This window comes from Echeneis naucrates, chromosome 4 (assembly GCF_900963305.1).
Source record: "Echeneis naucrates chromosome 4, fEcheNa1.1, whole genome shotgun sequence".
In the NCBI taxonomy this organism is placed as follows: domain Eukaryota; kingdom Metazoa; phylum Chordata; class Actinopteri; order Carangiformes; family Echeneidae; genus Echeneis; species Echeneis naucrates.
The window spans coordinates 13759980-13782917 of NC_042514.1; the positions used below are offsets into that span (position 1 = coordinate 13759980).

At 40.3% G+C, this 22938-nt stretch overlaps 1 protein-coding gene across 5 annotated transcripts in view; it reads right to left on the minus strand.

The window, feature by feature from the left end:
- Nucleotides 1–22938, minus strand: part of usp24 (ubiquitin specific peptidase 24) — an 82428-nt gene that overhangs the window by 5686 nt on the left and 53804 nt on the right. For 2 of the 5 annotated variants that reach the window (XM_029499351.1, XM_029499347.1), the window contains exons 2-52: nt 19979–20147; nt 19714–19781; nt 19467–19610; nt 18950–19075; nt 18304–18339; nt 18136–18201; nt 16645–16710; nt 15773–15847; nt 15298–15456; nt 15098–15212; nt 14891–14994; nt 14648–14755; nt 14442–14537; nt 14163–14324; nt 13081–13173; nt 12369–12476; nt 12118–12267; nt 11753–11884; nt 11091–11202; nt 10936–11012; nt 10660–10800; nt 10432–10485; nt 10211–10344; nt 10016–10082; nt 9758–9868; nt 9269–9367; nt 8801–8974; nt 8617–8702; nt 8272–8380; nt 7968–8123; nt 7734–7831; nt 7473–7568; nt 7165–7387; nt 6888–7050; nt 6491–6652; nt 6217–6287; nt 5946–6106; nt 5798–5859; nt 5486–5677; nt 4201–4315; nt 3903–4047; nt 3691–3810; nt 3453–3578; nt 3044–3142; nt 2865–2947; nt 2634–2775; nt 2442–2561; nt 2103–2317; nt 722–846; nt 466–607; nt 47–197 (exon numbers count right to left, since the gene is read on the minus strand). In XM_029499351.1, the coding sequence (XP_029355211.1) occupies nt 47–197; nt 466–607; nt 722–846; nt 2103–2317; nt 2442–2561; nt 2634–2775; nt 2865–2947; nt 3044–3142; nt 3453–3578; nt 3691–3810; nt 3903–4047; nt 4201–4315; nt 5486–5677; nt 5798–5859; nt 5946–6106; nt 6217–6287; nt 6491–6652; nt 6888–7050; nt 7165–7387; nt 7473–7568; nt 7734–7831; nt 7968–8123; nt 8272–8380; nt 8617–8702; nt 8801–8974; nt 9269–9367; nt 9758–9868; nt 10016–10082; nt 10211–10344; nt 10432–10485; nt 10660–10800; nt 10936–11012; nt 11091–11202; nt 11753–11884; nt 12118–12267; nt 12369–12476; nt 13081–13173; nt 14163–14324; nt 14442–14537; nt 14648–14755; nt 14891–14994; nt 15098–15212; nt 15298–15456; nt 15773–15847; nt 16645–16710; nt 18136–18201; nt 18304–18339; nt 18950–19075; nt 19467–19610; nt 19714–19781; nt 19979–20108 (6069 nt within the window). In that variant the 5' untranslated portion in view covers nt 20109–20147. The remainder of the gene's footprint in view (nt 1–46; nt 198–465; nt 608–721; nt 847–2102; nt 2318–2441; nt 2562–2633; nt 2776–2864; nt 2948–3043; nt 3143–3452; nt 3579–3690; nt 3811–3902; nt 4048–4200; nt 4316–5485; nt 5678–5797; nt 5860–5945; nt 6107–6216; nt 6288–6490; nt 6653–6887; nt 7051–7164; nt 7388–7472; nt 7569–7733; nt 7832–7967; nt 8124–8271; nt 8381–8616; nt 8703–8800; nt 8975–9268; nt 9368–9757; nt 9869–10015; nt 10083–10210; nt 10345–10431; nt 10486–10659; nt 10801–10935; nt 11013–11090; nt 11203–11752; nt 11885–12117; nt 12268–12368; nt 12477–13080; nt 13174–14162; nt 14325–14441; nt 14538–14647; nt 14756–14890; nt 14995–15097; nt 15213–15297; nt 15457–15772; nt 15848–16644; nt 16711–18135; nt 18202–18303; nt 18340–18949; nt 19076–19466; nt 19611–19713; nt 19782–19978; nt 20148–22938) is intronic. The other 3 variants (XM_029499349.1, XM_029499348.1, XM_029499350.1) reach the window with 3 other exon arrangements.

The following is a 22938-nucleotide window of genomic DNA, read 5'->3' on the forward strand; positions in this document are numbered from 1 at the left end:
TTCAAGCACACAACAGGATAGATATTAATGCGTGATGCCACTTTACCTGATAGATGCTGGCAGGCATCTTCTCCACAAAGAGTCCCTTTTTCTCTCCCTTCCGCACAAGGCGGGTGAGGAGGGTGAGGCGGTCATTGTTGGCCCTCGGGGGACGGGGAGAGGACTGTGGGGAAACATCTGGAGAGGATGGGGCAGATCTAGGCAACAGAAAAAGAACAACAGTGTTGGTGGAGTGTATTATATTGACATGTAGAAAATTATTCATGAGAACTAAGACTGGATGAGAGCAGAAATTGACTCCTGACTGTGTTGTGCATATCAATTGTTCTGCCTCAGTACATTGGTACAAAGATGACACACCATCTACACCTCTATTAATCTACTGCTTGCTGTTTGCTGGAGATGGAGACTGATTAATGATCAATAACATTTATGAGGTGATTATTCTATAGAGAAGTGACTCACAGTGTAAGGTCCTCAGCTTCCTGCCTCATGATGCTGACCCTGCTTTTTTTGGGCAGGACAGGTGAGTTCTGGTCGCTGATCTTCTGATAGAACAACATGTAGGCGTTCCAGTATCTCCTCCGCACATCAGGGTATGGGTTGGCTGTGTGCACACACAGAGACACATATCAAGATACGTCTGTCTGCACCCTCATGAGAAAGCTGTGTGTGTGTGTCGAGCAAACAAAAATTTGTTTAATTTCTGCACATTACTCACATTGGTCATAGACTTTGGGCCGGTACTCTCCTCCGAAGCACTCATACTCTAGAGTTTCATCATTCATATCAAACTCCTCCACCACATTGTCATTGAACTTGTACCACCGTCCCCTGGCAGTACCGCTAAGAGGAGGACATTAGAAAAAGAAAAAGAGAACATCAGATTTAGATTCAAATTCATGACAGTTAGCTGCCTCTGAACTGAAAACTCAGCACAAAATGAAACAAACAAAAAAACATTTATGGAGCAACTTAAAAATCTTTTTTTTTTTTTTCTTACAAGTTTTAGACATTTCTGTCTTACTAAGTAGGAAATAAGCGATGAGAAGGTACAGCATACCACTCTGGATTACATGCAGTTGACTTGATGAAAATACTGTGGCGCAGGTTTGCAACCAGGATGCAATGCCCCCCTGTGCCTATATCATAATCTCGTATTACCTACCTAATCACTTTAATTCAAATTTAAAAAATAATGACTCATTTACAAGCATTTAATTTTCAAATGTAACTCGAGGTTATTCGTTGATGAAAACATAAAGGGAAAAATGGAGCGAAAAGTTTATATTAACACTGCATGAAGCAGGATGAGTAATTTCACATATCCAGTGCCTCAGTTCCCTGCACTACTGTGCCTTAAATGCAAATATGAGCAATGTAATTTCGTAGATTTTAAAAAAATACTGGCAAGAAATTACACTTAACTCAGTTGACCTGTTGTAGACTGAACTCATATTTCTCCATGGATTTAAACTAGCTGCAAGTGCCAAGGGAGATTACTGCAGGCAATTTTCACAAGGTTCATAAGGTGAGTTTTGAAGTCAGGCAACATTTCTCACAGGGAAGTTATAAGAAATCAGCACCTCACCCTTTGCATGAAGTCGCAAATATTATAATTTTAAATTTTTTTTCAATGAATACTAAATGACAATTTTAACTGAAATTGTGAGAATGTGTCTAAATTCCCAAAAAAAGATCAATATTCCTCTGAACAAACTTCATTGGCTCATCTTATGCAGGCATGATCGCGAGCCAATGAGCAAGACAAATGTTAGCTCCTGTGGTCTCTTTACATTCCACTTTCCACTTAGCATTCAGGCCTTCCAGGCCCAGACATCTGGAGATGTTTATGAAAAATGAAATGAAAAAGGAGCCCATGCAAACTCTGATGTTGCACTAATGTACCCCAAGCAAGACTAAGGCAAAAGATTAATGCAACCTAATCACTGGTAATGTGCTTGTTTAATAAAGCAGGAAGAGAAGCTGGAGAATACCAGGCACAGAGTAGCTTCATTTTACAATCATATATATATATTTTTTTTTTTCTCCAAAGGGTAGTTGCCATTTCAACAAGAAATTCAGACAACAGCATCTCTTACCGGCGATCTTTAATGAAGGAGTAGTAGTGACCAGCGTGTGCCTGACCACTGTGGACAACAACTCCCACAAGTTCGTAATTCTCAGAAATCGTGACTTTCTTTCTGGGTGAGCCTCCAGACGTCCCATCACCTCGGCTCTCACTGCCCTCTCCGCTGCAGTCTTGTCGAGCCATTCCAGACACAGTATAAGGCTCCATGTTCAACACCCAGGGGAACTGTGCACCAACAACAAATCATACAGATTATATTTTGATCATGGAGTTTAAGATGCTATGACAACTTCAGGAGGTATTTCAGTAAATAAAAGAATGTGAATGAGGATGTAGATATGCTTTTTACCTTGATCTGTTCATCATATTTGATGGAACGTCCACTTTCCCAGTCGAAGCCGAAGCGCATTAGGTGGATACAGAGAACACTTGGAAGGGATTTGATACATGTCCTTTTCACTGTGGTTCTCTGTGCAGAAACACTCGTCAAATACACATATTATTGTAGTGGGATAAAAAGCATGCTGAGCACTGTACACACCTTCTCCTTGCATTTCTCACAGTAGTAGGCATTGCTGCCTTCCAGCACCTCCCCTCTAACAAACTGGTCCAATGAGATCTCTAAACTTTGGCAAGAAGTCACCCCGAGGTTCAACGCCATGAATGTTTCTTCACGCTCGTACCTGTGCAATAAAAAATCCAAGGTCAAACATCATCTTTACTATGTTTCATAATGCAAGGATAACAGTGAGAATATAAGGTTCTTGGCGACCTGTGAGGACAGTCTTTACAAATCTTCTGGTCAGAGAAGATGCCCTGAAATGTGTTTTTGAAGATCTGTTCACGACCCATTTTCTGGTAAAAAGAAATTTAGAAAAGACAGAATGAATAACTAACACAGACTGTATAGATAAGTTGTTTTTAAGTTTGTGCGCTGCATCTGATTTCTACCTTGAGATGTTCATCAAGCTGGTCCACCAGGCTAGTAAAGAATTCATAAGCATCCTGCTGTTCTCGTACGTACAGCTCTTTATTCCACATCTTGAAGATCTGCAATAGACAAATATATTTCTACAAGGATCGTGGATTTCTTTGATGTTAACATGTGGCATCATTAAAGAAAGGGCAGGCATTTGTGTGAATAGCGTACACTGAATAGTAGTAAAAAACTACACACGAAGACCAATAAAAGTGGCTGTTGGATTAAGTTTCAGAATTAAACTCAAATGACAAAAATGATCATTAATGCTTTGCTCAACACGGATATCAGGGAACTTTTTTTGCTCACCATAAAACTCAATTCTTACTTTGCATCTTATTGACACTTGGAAAAATCTCCTACTGCCTAGTGCCCAGTTACCTTCCAAAAGTTCTCAGGGACATAGTACTGCAGCTTGCTCTCCATCAGGTGTCCAAACAATGACTGGACCTGGTAGAAAACACTCTCCTCTGGCTGATCTGTGTCATCCTCAATGGACAGGAAAGCCTTAAACCAAACAGTTACTGATATCAGATCAACTTAAACATGACACTGGTTTTGATTCAAAGAGCAGATGATGGGGTGAATACAGAAGGCAGCATAAAAGAAAGATATATACCTCTGGCAGGCCTGGTTGCATGTAAAGCTGCTGGAACACAGCATTCATGTAACACGTGGCTCCTCCATTCTTCAGTCCAACAAAACCGGAGACTGATCGACTCTCTACCGGGGGCAGATGCTGACAGAGAGACAGGATTTAGCTTTATGTATAAAGTGTTATTAAAAGCAAAAAATACAATAGTAAGAAATGTATTTCTATCTGTGCCTTACATCAAACTCTTTGCACAGAGAGGGATCAGACTGGTGGTGCATGGAAAGTAACTCTCTGGTGATGAGTCGGAGGTTTGACAGAGAGCTGTCTCCCAGCATTACTAAAACTTCATAGGCCGCCAGTCTGCTGCTGGCGGTGCTGCACCTGAACAAACATGTCAAGTTGTTTGTCAAGGGTTTGCAGTGTGAACACACACACATTGGCATCCACCAGCAGGAAAAAATGTTTTTGCCTTTGGTCCTTTTAATGATTTCACAAGAAAAAGTGTAGCTCATGTAGAAGAATAACATGATTTACTTTGGATGGAAGTCGTGGCTGGGAGCTGAGGAAGGCGTGGGGTTGGAGCTGTTGATAATGATGCGTGAGGCTCGAAACAGGAAGTCATCTAGCAGCTGCTGGATCAGAGATGGACCTAGATAAAAGTTACACATGCTCACATTTTATATAATTTATACACAAAGGCACTTACAAAAGCAATAAAAGCAATTAACTTCCAAAAGCTTTGCTGTGGAATGAAAAGAAAAATGTAATATAATGAAAAGAAAACAGAAGAGATGGTGTTTGGTCCTAGTGCCTCTTGTGACTTGCTGACTTGGGCGTCTCTAGTTTCTGGGGAGGTCCTGTCTCTGGTCTAGTCTCTACTCTCTGCAGGGGTCTGATCCAGTCTCTGGAGAGGTCCTGTCTCTGGTCTAGTCTCTACTCTCTGCAGGGGTCTGATCCAGTCTCTGGAGAGGTCCTGTCTCTGGTCTAGTCTGGTCTGGTCCGGTCTCTGGAGGGGTGCCATCACCGGTCTAGGAGCTGGGGAGGTTTCTATTCCTTGCTGTAGTCCAGTCCATTACTCGTCACCAATTACCAATTAACCTAGACATGTTCAGGTGCCCCCACTTGGAAATAAACCGCGCCTACTACGCTCAAGTCACCACATTCATTCATTCATTTATTTATTCATGGGTAGGGGGCACGCATTATGAGTAACCCCCCTCGGAGCATTTTCCCAACAGATACATTCCTTTTTGTTCTGGGGGAAAAAAAAAAAAAAAATGTTGGCCAGTTCTGTCTTATTCCGTGTTCATAATGAATTCTGTTTTTAATGTGTAATTCTGTGATTCCTTGATCACTTTTATTTTTGTTACTTAAGCAATATTTGCCATTCTGCCTTGCAAAGCAGACTGGAGTAGATCATGATGATCCTTTGCACACCTATGGATTGAAAAATAAATCATTGTGAAAATCATTTTGAATTGAAAATCGATTTTGAATCAAATCGCAGCCCCAAAAATTGTAATCAAATCGAATCGTGAGATAGTAAAAGATTCCCACCCCTAGTTTTAGTGTTTTATTGTTTTCAATTGTTTTATGTCTATTTATGTATGGGACTTTGTTTCAGCTGTGGTTATTTTTAAAATACTATACAAACAAAGCTAAGTTGAGTTGAGAGAATGTTCAATTCTAAAGTTGCAAAACATTAATAAAAATACAACAGTGTGAGAGTGTGAGAAACATTTTCCCATGTGTATTTGTCACAAGAGTGCAAATAAAGAGTGTACTCTTTGAACATGCATAAATATTTGTATGTGCTCACCAAAATGCTCCTTTTCATTGCCACAGAGTGAGAGCAAGGTCTTGATGAGTCGAAGGTGTCCAGCCTGAAGAATGTTGTCTGCTTCGCTTGTCTCCATCTCAGAGCTCCAGCTTGGCTCAAAGTTGTCAAGCCAAGAGATCTCATCCTCCAGCATAGTGGCTGCACTCACTTTTAACACGTCCATCTCTGACGCTGAAGCAAAATACACTCATGTTTATTTGCTGAGCTGGGCCACTATAAGCTTTTTCATTTTAGACAATTCTCCATATCCAGGTATTGGAAGAAGCTAGTAAAAGAAATGTATTAGCTTACTGGTTAGGTCATCCAGAAGCTGACATCTTAGGTCAAAATACTCAGTGCACTGGGATAGTAACCTGAGGAGAAAACTTAATATTAGCAAAAGATCCTTAACCATAACCATTTCAGTGATGTATATATCTTTTGCTTCCTGCTTCAAAACCTCTGGTTGACGCCTCTCATAACAGATGTAGGACTCCAAAGTGGAAGCTGTGCAGTGAGAATGACCGAGAGGAGGAACAAGTTTGGTTTCTGAACTTCAGGGAAGGCTGAAGTGTCAGACTGGCTGAGAGTATACAGCTGATCACAAGCCACGCGGCGGATCTGACAGAGAAATGACAGAAACTTCATGCATGAGCGCGCACACACATGCATGTGAGATATACAGTAATTTTTCTGTGTAGTCTATTGATCGAGGAAATGCTCTCATTTACCTCTCCACTGGGAGATCCAAGCAGGATATCAATGATGAAATCATTGACGGAAGGAAGGTTATAAAATGAACCTGGAGAGCAAAATCAAGCATAGGATTTAGTGTCACTGTAGTGGTCTTGCAAACAACCTGTATCCCAAATAAAATATCAAAACGATGATATTATGACATTCCATAAAGAACTAACGACAATGTTAACAATTATAAAAAAAAAAAACATGACAGCACTGGGAGTTTTTCCTTGTATTGTGTTTGTGGTCCTTTGTGGGTCTTACATAGTAGCTGACAGCGTAGCTGCAGGCAGGTAACCAGCAGCGACAAAGCCTCACGGGCAATGATTGCATCTTTGATGGAAACGCTCTGTTGCCTGACACATATTCCTGCATGCAGTGCAGTTGGCATGGTCTCACCCTCACTGCTGGAGCTGCAGTTACTTCCTGTAAACACAGAGATAATTTATTTTACTTTCATTTCTTGAATCAGCTTTGTCTGTAGTATTGGTAATGCTTTTGTCAAACAAAACAAACAAAGCAAACAATGCCATAGATGACAAATGAGGAATGAAGTTTTACTAGGTCCTCACACCTACAGACTTAAAAATAGATTTATTCAACTATAATTTATCTGCTTATATTTTTTTCGAAACATTATAGAGAATGTTTTGTGTCTCACCTGTACTGCTGACTCTGGTGCGTACTCCCTGTGGCAATAGTGAACTATGCGTCTCTCTGATTGGTTGTGGACTGCCCACTAGATCCAATCTGCCTGCAGCAGCCGCCCAGGTCAAACGCATGAAGCAGGCCACAGTGGATGTGAAATCCCCCACCTCCATTGTCTAGAGAAGAGAAAGAGCAAACACTGTACTTGAAAATATTGTACACTTGCAACATAAATGTTTAGAGTGGAGGGAGGAGTTACCATTGGAACATGGGTTTCTGTGTTTCAGTACCTGAATAGCTACACGGGCAGCAGGTATGATCTCCTCCACTCTTATGGATGAACGCTCAGACAAAGACATCTGTCTGTAGGATGATTTCTCTGGAGTTCCACAAAGAGATAACTGTCGCCCAGTTCTTCCAGCATTACGGAATGGACGGGATGACAATGCCTCACCATCCCTGATGACATCATCATCCAGTGCTGCAGGCATGCTCTGGCCAACCAGAAGGAACCTGCAAAAACAGCCAAATGGGATGTTTAACTTGGTCTATCCACTTGTGTTTGCGTGTGTGCATGTGTTCAGGAGGCATTCAGCACCTGGCCAACTGAAGACAGATCGAGTAGACTCCTTGTCTGGTCTCGTAGTCCACCTCTGATGGGATGGAATCCCTCTGCATAACATTCACCACCAGACTGCATACAGAACACAAAAACAAAACTGTCTGCATTAAAAATAAAAACATACTGTAAAGCATTTGACATGAAAATATACACAAAGCTGCATATGCACAACAGAAAACAAAGCAAACACCACACAGCGCAGACACTTTTCTTCTAACTATTTGTTTGTGTTGTTACCTGAGACCTCCTGCTTTCAGAAAATTCTCACAGAAGGATTTGCTGCTGGTTTTGGCCATCTCATCATCAGATGTTGGCATGAGCTTTGAACTCAACACCTAACCAGAGAGACAGAGGGCAGGGGAAAGAGAAAAGTTGCTTGTAATCTAACTTTAGAGTTTGAAATTAGGTGTAACACATTCAGAAAAATTATGTGCTGTGTTTAATTTGGTGTATGTTCACATATGTGCACACCTCCAGGTTGTACAGCACTCTAAAGGTAGACATGCCCGGTGCTGAGGATCTGAACAAGGATTCCAAGATAGATGCAGCACTTGGCTGGTGCTGCTGCTTGGAGGCAATAGATGGAGACCGAGAGCTAGTACCTTGGCCAAGGGTGAATAGTGTCTTCTACAGAAAAGAGGCACATGAAGAAACATATAGAGAATAATAGTGAGAAAAACAATCTGGTAGAAAACAGCACAGGTTCAATATTATGCCATAGCATTTGCTGCTTGACGTTAACAAGTCAAATCATTATAACAGATATCTAATGTACCTGGTGGCTCCAGACACTGGATTCTTTGGGAACAAAGTTGTCCAGAGCATCCTGCACTTCTGGGTCTGTTGGGATCAACAGCAGCAGCTTCCTCACACGAAGGGTAATTCTGAGTGTAAAAAAAAAAAACAAAACAAACAAACCACATATTAGTAAGCCGCATGGAATCCTTCTGCATTTACTGTGTGATAAACTAACAATAAGTTTACAGTTTATAAATGTCTGAAAATTTCTGTAAACACACTTATTTTGAATGACATCATGGGAGCATGAATCTTAGTCAGCAGAGTAATAGCATTAACTTTAAGCAAGTTTTAGTAGGTTGTGGTGAAAATGACCTCTTACCTAGATTCATCTAGGTTAGCCAGCTGGTAAAGCATCTCAAACACATTACACACCAAAGCCATGACAACACCGGGCAGGGACTTCTCCTGAAGACAGAAAAGTTTGGCCAATGGACATTAGAATCAATATGAATTGCAAAGTGTGTTCACAGTTCTCAAGTCTGTAGTCACATCGAAGATGGTACCTGCTCCAAGGCATAGGCAGAGTTGAAGACAGCAGAGCTGGAACTGCTGGAGGCAGAGGCAGAGGACTCTGAACTGCCAGAGGGAGTCCCAGTGCCTGAGCTCTTTACAGTCAGGGTCTGCTCATCATTGAAGCCAAGTTGGGACAGCAACTTCTGGTCCCGGTTCATGGTCAACTAATAGATGTGAAGAGAAGTTAAGGGATGGAGTGAGAGAAAAAAAACAACAGTCAAGTAGGTTTCTACAGGGTGATTTTCCACTGCCACACAATAACTGCAGGATGCCAAAGTGTCAACAGAGAGGATGTGGCACCCTGCCTAAAGGAATTAACAGAGCACTGATTTGTAGTTTGTACAAATTGTGTACTGGGTTCAGGAATAACTTATAATTGATGGAGTATAATATTTTGATGAGGGAAACACAAATTTAAATATATAACAAAGGTTACTTACTGAGCCATAGACACTTACCACACTATCATTGGCAAAGATCTGGACATTATCCACTGGACAGCTCAGGTGCTCAGCTATCTTCCAACGGATACTTCCTATTGTTTCATTACTGTGGGTCTGCAGGACACACACAAACATACACAGTTAGAACAACAGTCTTAACTAGTTTTTAGACTGGTCCAGTTATGCACATATGCCACATAAAGCCTTGCCGAGTACACACAAGCATGTGCCACCATCGTTCCAAGGTGAATGTGCACCTGGCTTTTAAGAGGAATGGGAGATAAACTCTGTTTGGTTTATTGAATGTTAAGCCCAAAATACAGGACTGAATATATGTACTTAGAACAACCCTTTGAACCACTGGCCAATAACAGCTTTAGGAAAAGTAACAGTGTTATGGACAGATCATGAATACATTTGTATGCCACATTTTACTGTGAGCTTTGGACTGGTAAACTGTACCCCAGAATGTGTTACTGTGTACGTAGAAAAGTCTTACAGTACCTCTAAGGTGAAAGTGTCTTTGGTTGACTCATAAGTGATATGAAGAGTGACAGGGTGTCCGTTGAAAGAAGCCCCGTGAGGTAGAATAGTGCGAGGAACTGAGTACATATCCTGAAGGAAAGGACACCAGAATTTTTAATACACTGTTTCCGAGAATAATTCATTATTTTTCTCACAGTTTAATCTGTAAGACTTTTTTGTCTTTGTTTCCATCCAAATTTTGAGTCTGTTAACAGTAGGTGGAGATGCATGACCTACCTCTATTGTGATAACGTAGCGTTCAGCCAATAGCAGCAGTCTTTCAATTATAACCAGCTTAGTGGACCTAGAAATAAATACACAATGAACAGCATTAATAGGAATTATCCTGACAAGCAGTTTCACATTAGCACAAAAAAAAACAAAAAAAACAAACTGAATGTGTTTCAATAGGTTTAGTAATTATATTCTTACCCAAACCCCCCTCTGTACCTGGATGGTGATTGTACAGATGTGGCCACAGTCGGCATTGCAGTGGCAGTTAGCATCTTGGTTGCCCTAGTAACAGCATGTGTCAATGTAGGCCCACCCAGGGCAGAACTTGCTGCCTAAAAAAAGAAAAGGAATGTGGTATCAGTTGCCGATTTCTGTGATTGTGCCAATCACTTGTAGCAGTGCCATATTAAACTACTTACTTCCAGTCTCTTGTAACAATCAGCAATGAACTTCTTGTGCAAAGATACAGAATCCTGCAATGTATCAAAAGTTAAGATTGTAGTTAATTACGACATAATATTATTTAATATTCCAGGTTCTACTATTACAATCACAGTATCCACCTGGCTTTGTATCAAGCAGGCTTTTACAAACAGTAGTGATTATTGGTGCCCCAGGGGTACACGTGTGCACACACTTGCACTGACCTTTTTCATTTTGGGATTAAGGTTGGTGTAGCTGTAAGTAATAATGAGCAGGATTGCTTCATTGGCTATCTCTTCATCAGGAGTTTCCATGGCAATGCGCCAGATAAAATCCATCCCTGCGAGGTCAAGGCGTTCCACACACTGAAATCAAAGAGTATAATGTCACCATCTTTTACTGTATATAACCTTTCAACTCACTTTAATTTGTCACTGATCGAAAAATGTGCAATTAAGTCATAAATAAATATGTAGATTATCATATGAGTCAGGACTGACCAGTTGTGTTCCTTGGCGTTTCAGGCGATGATCACACAGGTTTACATTCTCAAAGAAGGTCTTGAACAGATTAAATCCTGTGGGATGCAGACAATTTAAGTATTGCATAGTCTACTATTTATTCAGCAGTGTTTTTCCTTGATTGTATCTCTCACCATTCATAGTGATCTCATAGGGCTCTAGCTTTAAAATCTTCTCCTTGAAGAGCTGCTGCTGAACATCACTCTCAAGATCATGTTGTCCTTTGGTGAACCACTCGAAACACATCTGCACAGATCAAAATGTGCCATGTTCAACATTCATCAAGTACAGATACATTATTTGGTTTGAATTGTACTATTGCTGTCCAGAGAGTCATTTGCTTATATTCCATTGGTTAATGGAATGTAGCAGCTGCTACACTACTTTCAGTTCCAGAGAAATGAAACATGTATGTAGTCAGAGGAAACATCCAGTGAAACAAGTTTTTAAAAAATTACACACCAACTAGGTTACACTTGCTGAATGATTTGATCTTCGATCTATTTTTGCTTCCTTATAATGCGCCATAGTTTGGTAAAAGGCTTTTGCATCTACAGTACAGGCCAAAAGTTTGGAAACACTTTCTTATTCATTTGAATGAGAAGGTGTGTTCACTTTCTTATTCATTTGAATGAGAAGGTGTGTCCAAATTTTTGGCCTGTACTGTATGTTTCTGTGAATATAGAAAACAGTTTTTGTTTTCCGAGTTTTGCCTTTTTTTTGTCCAGTGCATGTGATAAGCAATGACAACAAAAAGGCAAGGACAAGGCTTTTGTTTGAATAACTTGTTTCATACCTCCCGGTCAAGTTCGCAGACATCTGGCCCTGAAACCAGGCACTCCCAGAGTTCTTTGGCCCGATTCCAGACCAGGTAGAGGCTGGCCTCTTGGAGAAAGAAGGCAAGAAAGCGCAGATGGCTGTCGAGATACTAAAAAAAAAACCAAACAAACAGAAAAATGTGTTATCTTGACCCTTGAACATGCACTGTCATCATATAACATTGTTGTTTGAAATTCAGTTTTGACTTTGTGTAAACCCAGACTGCCTCAATAAAATTCATAAATTATATTGTCAATCATTTGCACAAACTGCTATACAGTGACACAGAACAGTAAAAATAATAAATAAAAAAAAAATAAATAAAAATAAATAAAAATAAACCTCCTGGTAGGTGTATCGCCCATCCACCATGCTTAAGCCAGAAAGTCCACTATTTCCGGCAGCAGTGATGGCGAGTCGATGGCAGCACACAAGGGATCCAGTGATCAGTTTGACAATTTCAAAGTTCTTCTTCAGGTCCTGAATGATGCTCTGGAGGGAAGCAGGGAAATTGCCATAAAAACACTGCACTAGATCATATACAAGATAAATTTGATGATGTGCGAATTTGTTTTGGTGTGTGCTTGTGTTACCTTGTCTTGTTTTTGATATGTCTGTTTGATGAAAGAGCGGGTGATCTCATGCAGTTGACGCAAGGCAGGAACGACCCAGACTGCTTGAGGACTGCTCTGCTGAGAAGCCTGTTGCAAAACACATGAACACACACACACATCTGAATGTGCACACAAGGACATGCTACTAAACATGGTCTATGGTAGTCGTTTCAATCAGATTATGTGTCAGTGCTCTGCCGTCATAGTTGTACCATATTTGTAGCTCAGAATTTGTGAAATGAGAGAAAGAAATTCAGAGCCAGGGATGTATTTAGTGAACAGTCCTGAGTCTGTCAAAATTTGCAGAAGTTCAATTGCAAAATCCTACCTACTTCCTTCCTATAAATTCTGGGCATCCCCGGCTCTGATTAGATTCCTCTTTGCTTAAGTAACTGTGTAACTAGCCCTTCCACCAAAACTGCAACCTCATCCAGCAGCAAAATTATCCAGCTCCCACCTAGCACATGATCAACACCATCGTGTAAATTGTGCGTCAGTGCCAAAGCAGACGATTAACATACACAAGTTTGAGCTACTTCATGTTAGAATCAAGTGTGAAATTATCAGTCTGTGACCAGTAAAACCCTTTTGTGGTCAAGCATCCTCTGCGATTGGTCATCAGACATGAAGCAGCAAGACTGGATACAGATCAGATCAGTGGAATAATAAATTGTTGGGCTTCTTCTCTTACTTTAGCCATGGAGTTAGCTTTCTTCTTGCCCCAAGTGCCACTGAGAAATGAGCTTTGAGTGTCACTGCTTTTACTGTCCTCCTGAGTGTGAGTCTAGAGACACATTTTATTTGAGGTTGGACACATTGTGAGTATATTTTAGTCAGTACATGTGGTTTCAGGCAAACACACTTGCAGTTTTCAAGTCAGATATTTGGGCATCATGTCAGCAAATAAAAGCACAGTGCAACTAAAACATAAATTACAGTGTATTTAGGAAATTCCTTCCAATTATGCTTTGTACAGATATTTTAAACACAGCGCTTCCTTTAAAGTTGTAGACCTGCAGGTTGGATATGCAGGGGGAGAGAATCAATCACATCTTGCACTATATAAATATAAAGGTCTACATTAATTCTTTTCACACCTTTAATATTTTCAGTAAAAATTAATATAAATACAATAAACACTTAAACCATTACCAAAATAATATTACAGTTGGTTAAAAGCCATTTACTTTATAAAAATTACTGTGAGAAAATTCAATAAAATCCATCAAAGTAAAAGGTTCTACGTTCATTGTTTAATCATGATGTTTATAATTTAGCTTGCATATGGTATTATGATTTCATTGATCCTATTTTTGTGCACTGAGGTCAAGCTGTAGAACAGGAAGATGGGAGAAGCAAAGAGTAAAAAGGGAGGAGGGATTAAAGTGGCACAGTCTTGGCAGCAAAGAGATTAAATTATGATTTTTTCTTCTCTTCCAATTAATAAAAAAATAATTAAACACATAATTAACTCCTTACAGACACAGGAGCCACAGCATGGTCTAAAATACATGAGCCAAATGCTACATTAAGGGTGCAGGACAGAGATTAAAAAAAAAACAAAAAAAAAAAAACTAAAACTGTCACAGCAGGCAGAAAATGTTGGGGTCCAGTGTAGCTTGTGCTTTAAACTTGAACTGCCGTTTTCAGCTACACAACAGACACTGTGTTTCTATACTGTATTATTTGAGTAATGGACCAATGAAACACTAACCAGAATGTATCCCAACCCCACAACCACACAGATAATCAAGTGTCTGGTGGATGTCTCACCTTTTTAATGTCCTCAATACATTTAATGATGTAACTACGTTTCACTGTCTCCTTGACAGCATAGGCATCGCTCAGGATCCCCAGGTGTTCCTCCAGTGCCTGCTGAACTAGACTGGTGGGCAGGGTGGGGAGATGAGCCAACTCCCACAGCACCTCAAGCACCTGAACAGATTCAGACAAACACAAGAGACTTGCAGATTCAAGGCCACATAAAATGATACCTAAAATACCTCTTCTCACATGCTTTGCCTTGACAGAATGACAGAAGTACAGCCATACCTTTCCAGTTGTAGTTTCAGAGCGAGCTTCTCTGCCAATCCTCCCGATCAGACTGAGCAGTTTCTGCCTCACACGGTCACTCTCAACCTCCCAGCTCTAAATTATATGCAAACAAAGTAATATTGAAGTGCACACACACTCCCACCAGTCACTTTACATTGATTAAGTGTTTCAGATTTCAGCCCCTGAGACTCTGAAACACTCACCTTTTGTATGAGCACAAAGAGGTGGGTGAGTTGATCGAAGCTGAACTTCACAGCAGCAGCAGCAATGATTGTATGAATATTTTCTATCACAGTTGATGATTGGCCCGCCTGAAATGCCCACACAAGAAACAATAATCAATAATCAATAATGTGTCACACTAAATGCAGAAAAACCTGTAGAATGTGTGAAAATGTAACGATTCAACATATGGATTCAACTTTCATGTGTTTACTGATCCTGACCTGTATTCTCCAGATTTTAGAGAGTTCATCCAGTGACAGTTTACTCCCCAGCAGTTCAATGATTCCCTTGATCCTCTCACAGTATTGAGCTTGATCAATGTTACCTTGTATGAACAAATATTTATTGAACAAAAATGAGAATAGCAAACTGTCTTATAAATAAATAACTAATAAGTTTTGTTAAATGCTTCACATGTAAACTCTTACCTTCCAGTGCTATTGACAGAACTGAATTCTCTACCAGCCAGTCAAGCAGTTTATCTGTGTCGATGGCGTTTTTCACTGTCTTGGAGACTGTGCTCTCCTCTATTAACTTTGTTACCTGAGATAGATTTTAAATTAGATCAAAGACTGATTGACACAACCAATAAAAGGATAATTTGACAGTTTAACCTATAAGAGCTGACCTCTTTAAGAGAGTTCATCTTGGTGGAGAAGTGAGGAGTTTTGAGCATGCGTAGCAGTGTGTCCAACCGCAGATCGTCCACCACAGCAACCAGTTCTCTTTGAAACCTCATACACAACAGCTTGATGGCTGACAACAGGTCGGGGATGCTGACGAGCCGCTTGGGTAACAAGACAAAGACTGATTATGGAACTTCACAATGAATTCAAGTTCTTAAAGATGCAAAAACATAAACATACATAATATGTCTCATCAAACGTAATTATATTTCACAATGGAGGCAACTATATTCTAACCTATTCACCATATCCACCAGCAACATGGACAAGCTCATTCAGTGGCCTCAACCCCAACAAAATCAACTTAGATTGCACAAACACACTGCACATTTCACTTAGTAGACTTGTACACCAATAATTTAACCCATTTTTCTGGGTTCTGTTATTAAAGCAAGGTGATAGTTATGCATAGCCTACCTTGTCTTTAAGATCCTTTTCCTCCAGGTTCTGTACATATTTGATCATCTTGTGGATGACTGGATCAAGCATAGGCTACAAAAACATCATGACACTTGGTTGGTGGCTGTGGGAGGTTCAATTCTCAACTGCAGCAACCAGGATATATACATTATATAAGTATAATCAGAACAGCAAAGAGAGTCCTTGTAGCTCCCAAAATATATGTATGTGCTACAAGAACTTCCTGTTATGAGTGTCCACTATGTGGTGTTCAGATTATAAATCATGTCATGGTGTATGAATGAATATAAATATCATGTGAATTGGATGATGCTTGTGATACAAGCTTGACTTTCTGAGTCCAAATCCAGTGTATCTATGTGAGTCTGATCATGTGTGACAAATTTGGGGCCAAATGGACAGTGTCTCTTGTCTTGTGTTTTATGGCAAGAAATCAATACCTAGGTGCGAGCCAAGCAGATATAACAGATGAAAAAGCTTTTGATAATTTTTCATCTTCAAGGTCTAGAGATGATTTGGAATGCATGGATTAAAACTGTAGGAGGAATTTGCTAAAGTATGAGGCTTGAAAATTGGCGAATTCAGGTGAAATTGAAATTGAAATTCAAAAAGGCCGACTTCCTGTTACAGTAAAGGTATGGGTCCCTGAAACCTTTTTGCGCACCCTGATACATGTGTGTACCATTTTCGTTTCATCTATGTCAATCGGGAGTGGCACCATTCAGCCATGGTCCCCAAAAAGGCTGTCAAAGTGGCAGAAGAATGATCCTTACATATGCAATAGTGTTCTTGCATTGTTAAATGCTCAGGCCCTAATAAAGCAAATCAAAATAAAACGACTAAACATTTAAATGTATGTGTGAGCTTACCTGGACAAGGCTGGAATTTAGGTATTCTGCACAAACTCCAAGTGGCTGGACCAGCGCTGACACACACTGTGTAGACAAAAAAAGAGAGTATAACTCACATACACCACAAACCAATGGAAAATAGAAACAAAATTATCAATAGCAGTTGTGGTATGTCTAACTATCATAAGAATTGCTCATTCCATAGTTTTTGCAGGAATCAGCGTCACTCGTTTTTTGGATTCTTATGACTCATTACAGAAAAACAACACAGCATCCACACAAAAGAATTGTTCTCAGATTTAAATGCTTTTCAAAGATCAAACTGTGTTTAAGCTGATCAATTGCTTTCACTCTTGCATCTCAGTAAAAAAGGATGGGGCATAACCAGCGGTGCAAGTGAGTTTGACATACTGAAGCCTGGCTTTTGACTTCCATTAAATATTAAAAAGAGAGGAGCTTATTGAATACCTCCCATATTCCTGTCTTAGTTCTTGCATTTCTGCCTTTGGGCTTACTTATAGCAGCTCTTTCTCATTCCTTCTTTATTTACGCAGAAAATCCTCCTTTTGCACTTCCTGCTCAAAACAGACTAATGAATGAGTGCCCCTTGGGAGGCAGTAGAGGAGGGAAAAGCACTTCCCATCAATTTTTTCCCCTTTCACTTCAAGTCATTCTCACTACTGTGCTTTAAGCATCTCACACAGATTGCACACTGAACTCCTGCTGCCAATAATGAGTGCAGCAGTGGCTCACAACTGGTCCCTTTCCTTATTTTACTTTATTTTTAAATGTATTTTATTTAACAAAGAACAAGTTAAAGCCATAACAATATTAATTACAAAATAGTCCTGAAAATGTAAAATTAACTAGTATGCATGCAGATTAAGCAGAAGTAGGTGAGGTGCATAGTACACAGTGTATAAAAGATATATTCTGGTGCACAGAGGGTAAGTGTTCAGTGTCTGTGTTTGTGGCAGTCCCATTTTCCCAGAATTTAGAATCAGAATCACTTTATTAAACTGATCGTAGTCCACTCTTTTCTCCTTTTGAAGTCACAATGTAAAAGTTAATGTCTCCTTGCTGTGAATGAAGTCCCTGCCTTATTAATATGCTAATGGTTAGAGGGAGCATGTGTGCATGTGTGCACATACACAATGAATCAATGGCTATGTACTACTGTGGTTCCGGCCAGGTTCCCAGAAGGAAGCATCAGTACAAGGATGCCTCAGAACATGTAACACAACAGAGCATTTCAACCATCACACAGCAGGGGGATGAGAGTGTGTTTGTGTGTAAGTGAGTATTACTGAGAAGGGGAAAGAGAGACATTCAGCACCCAGCAGCTGAGAGCAGTTGGGGATAAACAAGTAGTGACCTTTGGCCTGTTTATACTCTTTACAGTCCTGCTCTTAATCCATCAACAGGGTGTGAACTACTTCATCACTTTTGAGATACATCAAGCCATTTTTAAAGGACCCAAAATGAGAAAGGAAGGAAGATTAGTCTTACAGCAAGTTCAATTTCCTCTATGTTGAGTTTTGTCTGGATGGCAGTGAATCCTCCCAACTCTCCAAACTTAATAGAAAGACACAAGGAAAGGAGACATATAATGCAAAAATGATATAACTGTGACTTATGCATATGGAGGCAATAATTGGGCAACGACTTGGTACTTACTCGATTCACCAAATCAACCAGCCAGCCATGAGGCTCCTGAAACAGATGATTGTTACTTCAGTGAGTTTGAACTCCGAAACACTGACACATACGCACAGAAACATCACAGTTTTTCACTGTTCACATGGGTAGCTCTCCTTAGCATAGTACATTCCTCTTCCCCTAACTAACTGTTTGGGGAAGAGGAATGGTTAAACCAAGTCTTAACCTCCAAGAAATTGTCTTTGCCTGTGGGGTCCTTAATTCTTATCCCTCAGATGACATAATTACCAATAGTTCAGTGTGCACTCAGGTTTAAGTCCTCATCAGGATATAAAAATGCACACCAACAGAAACACACACACAAAAACACACAGAAACCCATGAGCAAGCATGCACGCAAGCACCCACGCACAAGTTTTCTGACAGCTGTTGTGTGTCAGTCACACATGTTCTACTGAGCCCCTGTGGCTCAGTTACACAACCACGGGATTGAAAAACTCACCCATCTGCCCCTGAAAATGACTATGAGCCATAAACAATAGCTAATAAGCAAATATGTACATAATACTAACGCAGCTTTAGATACTCAGAAGCGCACGTGGTCAAACGAGTACACACTCCAACAACATTTCCCTGTCATAAGTACAGAGGACGAGTCTCTTACTTTCTGATAGGTGTTGCTGGGAGAGACCGCAAACATGTTGGCCTCTTCTCCAAAAACTTCACCCCAGCTCCTTTGACAAGCCTTCATCCGATTCTTAAAATGGTACTCATTATCAGGGTTGAAGGCCTGGACACAAGCATGAGACAGCATAAAATACATGCTGAAAATAAATTTCAAAAATGTTATGACATACACGTGATTACCAAAGGAGAGAGAGTCTATGAATATATGAGGTGAATTTTATGTTAAAAACAGACCAATATCTTCAACAAATTGACACAGGGACATTGACTCCTCACACCAAAGGCTTTTAACCTATATAATTTGCAATACACTGATAATTAATCATTAAAATTTGGTTATAATAAGTAATAATAATAAACATAATTTGCTCAGATGCTCAGTTTTTTTCCAATAACAATATAGCTTCTTTAAAGTTCAAAATACTTACATCAAGAAATCAAAAATGATGAGGGATTCAAAGGCTTACAGAAAGACAGAGTGAGAGAGAACATACCATAGTTAAGACTCCCATCAGGTTTACAGGTACAGGATCTTGCTTGACCCTCTCTGCCACTAGCTCCACCAGCAACATGAGCATGTTGTAGATGCCCTCGTGAATCTCTGTGCCCCACTTGTGCACGGCACTGCTAGTAAGTAACTGAGTGAGCAGATGGATAGATGTGAGGAAAGCCAGTGAAAATCACATGTTAACCAACAAACTGCTACAGAGTCACATAAGACTATGTTTCTTTACTGTCCACCTTTTTAAAGGCCTCTGGCATGCAGCGATCCATAAACCTCTTGCAGTTCTCATCAGCATCAGCAAGACCTGTTGGAGAGGGAGACGTTGGATACATAAATTTAACTCACACCTAAACTTAGAAAAATGTATTGCAAAATATAAATATGTGACAAACAGCAATGCTGCAAAGGAAGCTTGCTATGAACACAGTAATGCCAATTTAAGTGTGTTATATAATGCAGGCACCCAAAAGTTTCTAATCACACATACACACAAGATCTTACCATGTCTGGCTAGGCAGGTGGATGCAATGAGGCACTTGCCCAGGGACTCCTCTCTCTTGTAAGGTATAGACCAATGGTCAGTAAAGACTCGACTCTCAAGCTCATACAGGTTGGTGGTGGGGAACTCCATGCTTCCCCCAGAGCAGTTCCCATTTTCATCATTGCTCCTCTGTAATACAGAAGATGATTTAACTATCACCACACACAGTTGGTTGCACTAGCCTACAATGATGCTGCAATGGTTTTCCTATGCAAATTTTGGGATAGTCAAAATGGCCCCCAGAAATTATAGACAGGGTAATGCTGGATTTTGTTCCCTCCTTTGGGAGAACAGCAATAGCCATTGTTTGGAAACTGGGCCCTCTTCTCAATGATCTGCCCTTGAGCTCATCATCACTTTGTCCCTATTCATTCTCTCAAGCAGCTCTCACAATCAGACAGGTGCTGGCTTTCAAGAACTTCACTGCACAATTAAATCAAAAGGGTTGAAATTTTCGCAGCAATAAAGTCAGGTGTGATGAAACCCCAAATAGTTCATTTAACATACTAAATACTGCCAAATTCATGCTGAGAAAACAAAATAGCCAGTGGCAGTTGTGTCTGTGAGTATGCACCGTGAAAGCAAGAGCTAGATAAAAAATTTAAGATTACACTTTTTTATTATCCACATTATAAAGTCTTTACATATTCATGCCGTCCCATATCACTGCGCAGCAAAATAGGACAGCATGCAAAAGCACAGCATAGTTGAACTAAAGTAATGATTATGAGAATACTATTAACAATGCATAATGTGGTCTATGGACCTGCTGTATAAACTTATCTGATCTATGACAAAGGTTTGAAATTCTATATTTACTTAATTATAAATCACCAAAGCTATTCCAATTATTCTGACCATTTTGCCTTCAGGCACTACAAAGAAAAAAAACATTAATAAAGCATAGCTGAGTCAAGCCTTCCTATTTTGAATACATCTCCACATATTAGCATACATAATGGTCAATGTGTTCAGTGCATGTTTGACTGAGCTGCACATTGATACATGGACAATATAAATTGATGGACTGGACATTTAAGTAGAACAGGAGGGAGTGGGGGGGGGGGGGGGGGAAGAGAAGCATCATATTTCATTCCTTCCCTTTCTAAGAAAATCAGACTTGACAGTTCGATGGATGAAGAGTAGAGAGAGAGAGAGAGAGAAGGGAGAAATAAAGAGAGGGTGGGAGTCTTTTCTGACATTTCACTCTAGTTCTAGTTTTAACACAAGCTTTTGCAAATCACCATGAAAAATGAAAATGTGCTGATAAGATGTAAAATGCTATGTTTCATGAGCCTTTAGGGGAAATGTTTGAGTCACAAAGGCTCACTATGCATGTGTGCATGGTTGCGCAGGACCATGAGGTAACTCGGCGCCACTCTGTTACTATGCACCCTCCAACCTCGCTGGAACCCACTGGGAGACTGCAATGTGTTTGTGTATCAGGGAGACTACAGGGCTATATTTAGGAGCATAACATGGGGCCAAAGGCCTGTAACATGCCTCTTAATGACAAATACAACAAATAGTGGAAGAGAAAATAGGGGAATTAAGCACTTTAATCTTCTTAAGTTTTTCTATATAGTGCATGTCTTAGAAGTTTCGTTGCATGAGAGTGACACTAGTTACTGTGACTTTGGTGAATTTTTCAAAAAATACATGTGTAAAAGCTATTACACGTGACACTCAGACATGCATACATTATTCATCTGACAGGTGTGAAAGAATGCTCTTAATTAAACTTTCTTCGCTTGTGAATGTGAATTAACAACCCAATGATTAACATGTCCTCACAAATGGGCTTATTAGTTGCACTAACATGTATTTTCTGTTTATCTTTCTGAAAATGTTGATGGGAGGGGGGTTATTTGCACACATTCTGCTGACACTCACAGTATTGATCGCAGCAGCTCTGACTATTTTACCATGAGAGGGATGCAGCAAGTGGCCAAAAGGTCTGAACCACTTTTTCAGCAAATGAAATTACTTGTGCCTTTCTAAGAAAGCTTATAGGGGGCTTCATGAGGGCTAGTAAAGAAACAAGTGAGGTGAAGTTACATGAGGCAAGCAGCCTTATAAGCTTCTCTGGTTGTAAATCAAAGCAAAGCTCCCATGTCTTAACCATACAGACATTTACGAGTAATCAAATAAGTTTGCTGTTACAACAGCACACTAAGACTGAGCTGGGACGAAGTGGTAGGATCTGCAGGCAAATTATTGACAACTGTCAAGTCTGGCTGTCAGAGAAGCCGGCGCTGGCCTCGAAGCACAAAATGTGAATAATCACTCAGAGGTGCAATAATCCGAAATCTTCTGAGTGAAAATGTGTGTGATATAAATAAGCAAACAAACAAACAAACAAACAAGCAAGCAACCCCCCCCCCCCCCCCCAAAAAAAAGGAAAAAAAAACCGTATGCGACAGAAATTGCGAAACCACTTCTCAGTCCTGATCGGGAGGACTGCAATCTCGGCAAACTGTGAGCACGGTTGACGCTGCTGTCAGCCAACCTGCCAACTAATGTTAGCTAGCCCCATGCAAAGCAGTCAGTAACCAACCGGTCAGACTAACTTACAAACCCGATACTACCGCAAGAGTAGATCCAGATAAAATGTGCCGCTGCAATCCTCCTGATGCCTCTGCACCGCTCCTCCTGGTCCATCCACACTGGCGGGTTTAACTCTCGGCCAACGTTAGCTAGCAAGCTACTAGCTAGCTTTGTTAGCTTGCAAGTTTTAAAACGCCTATTACTCCCATCACTCGAGTAGATAACTTTCACCTCAGTATGGGTCAGTGACATGTCTTACTCCGTGGGCCTGCAGGGTTAATTCCTGCTCTGACAGTTCACGTTGGGCTCGGTACATACAGCTGTGGAGCTGCTAAGTTTAGCTAGTTAAATGGGCGAGCCCTCTCTCCCTCAC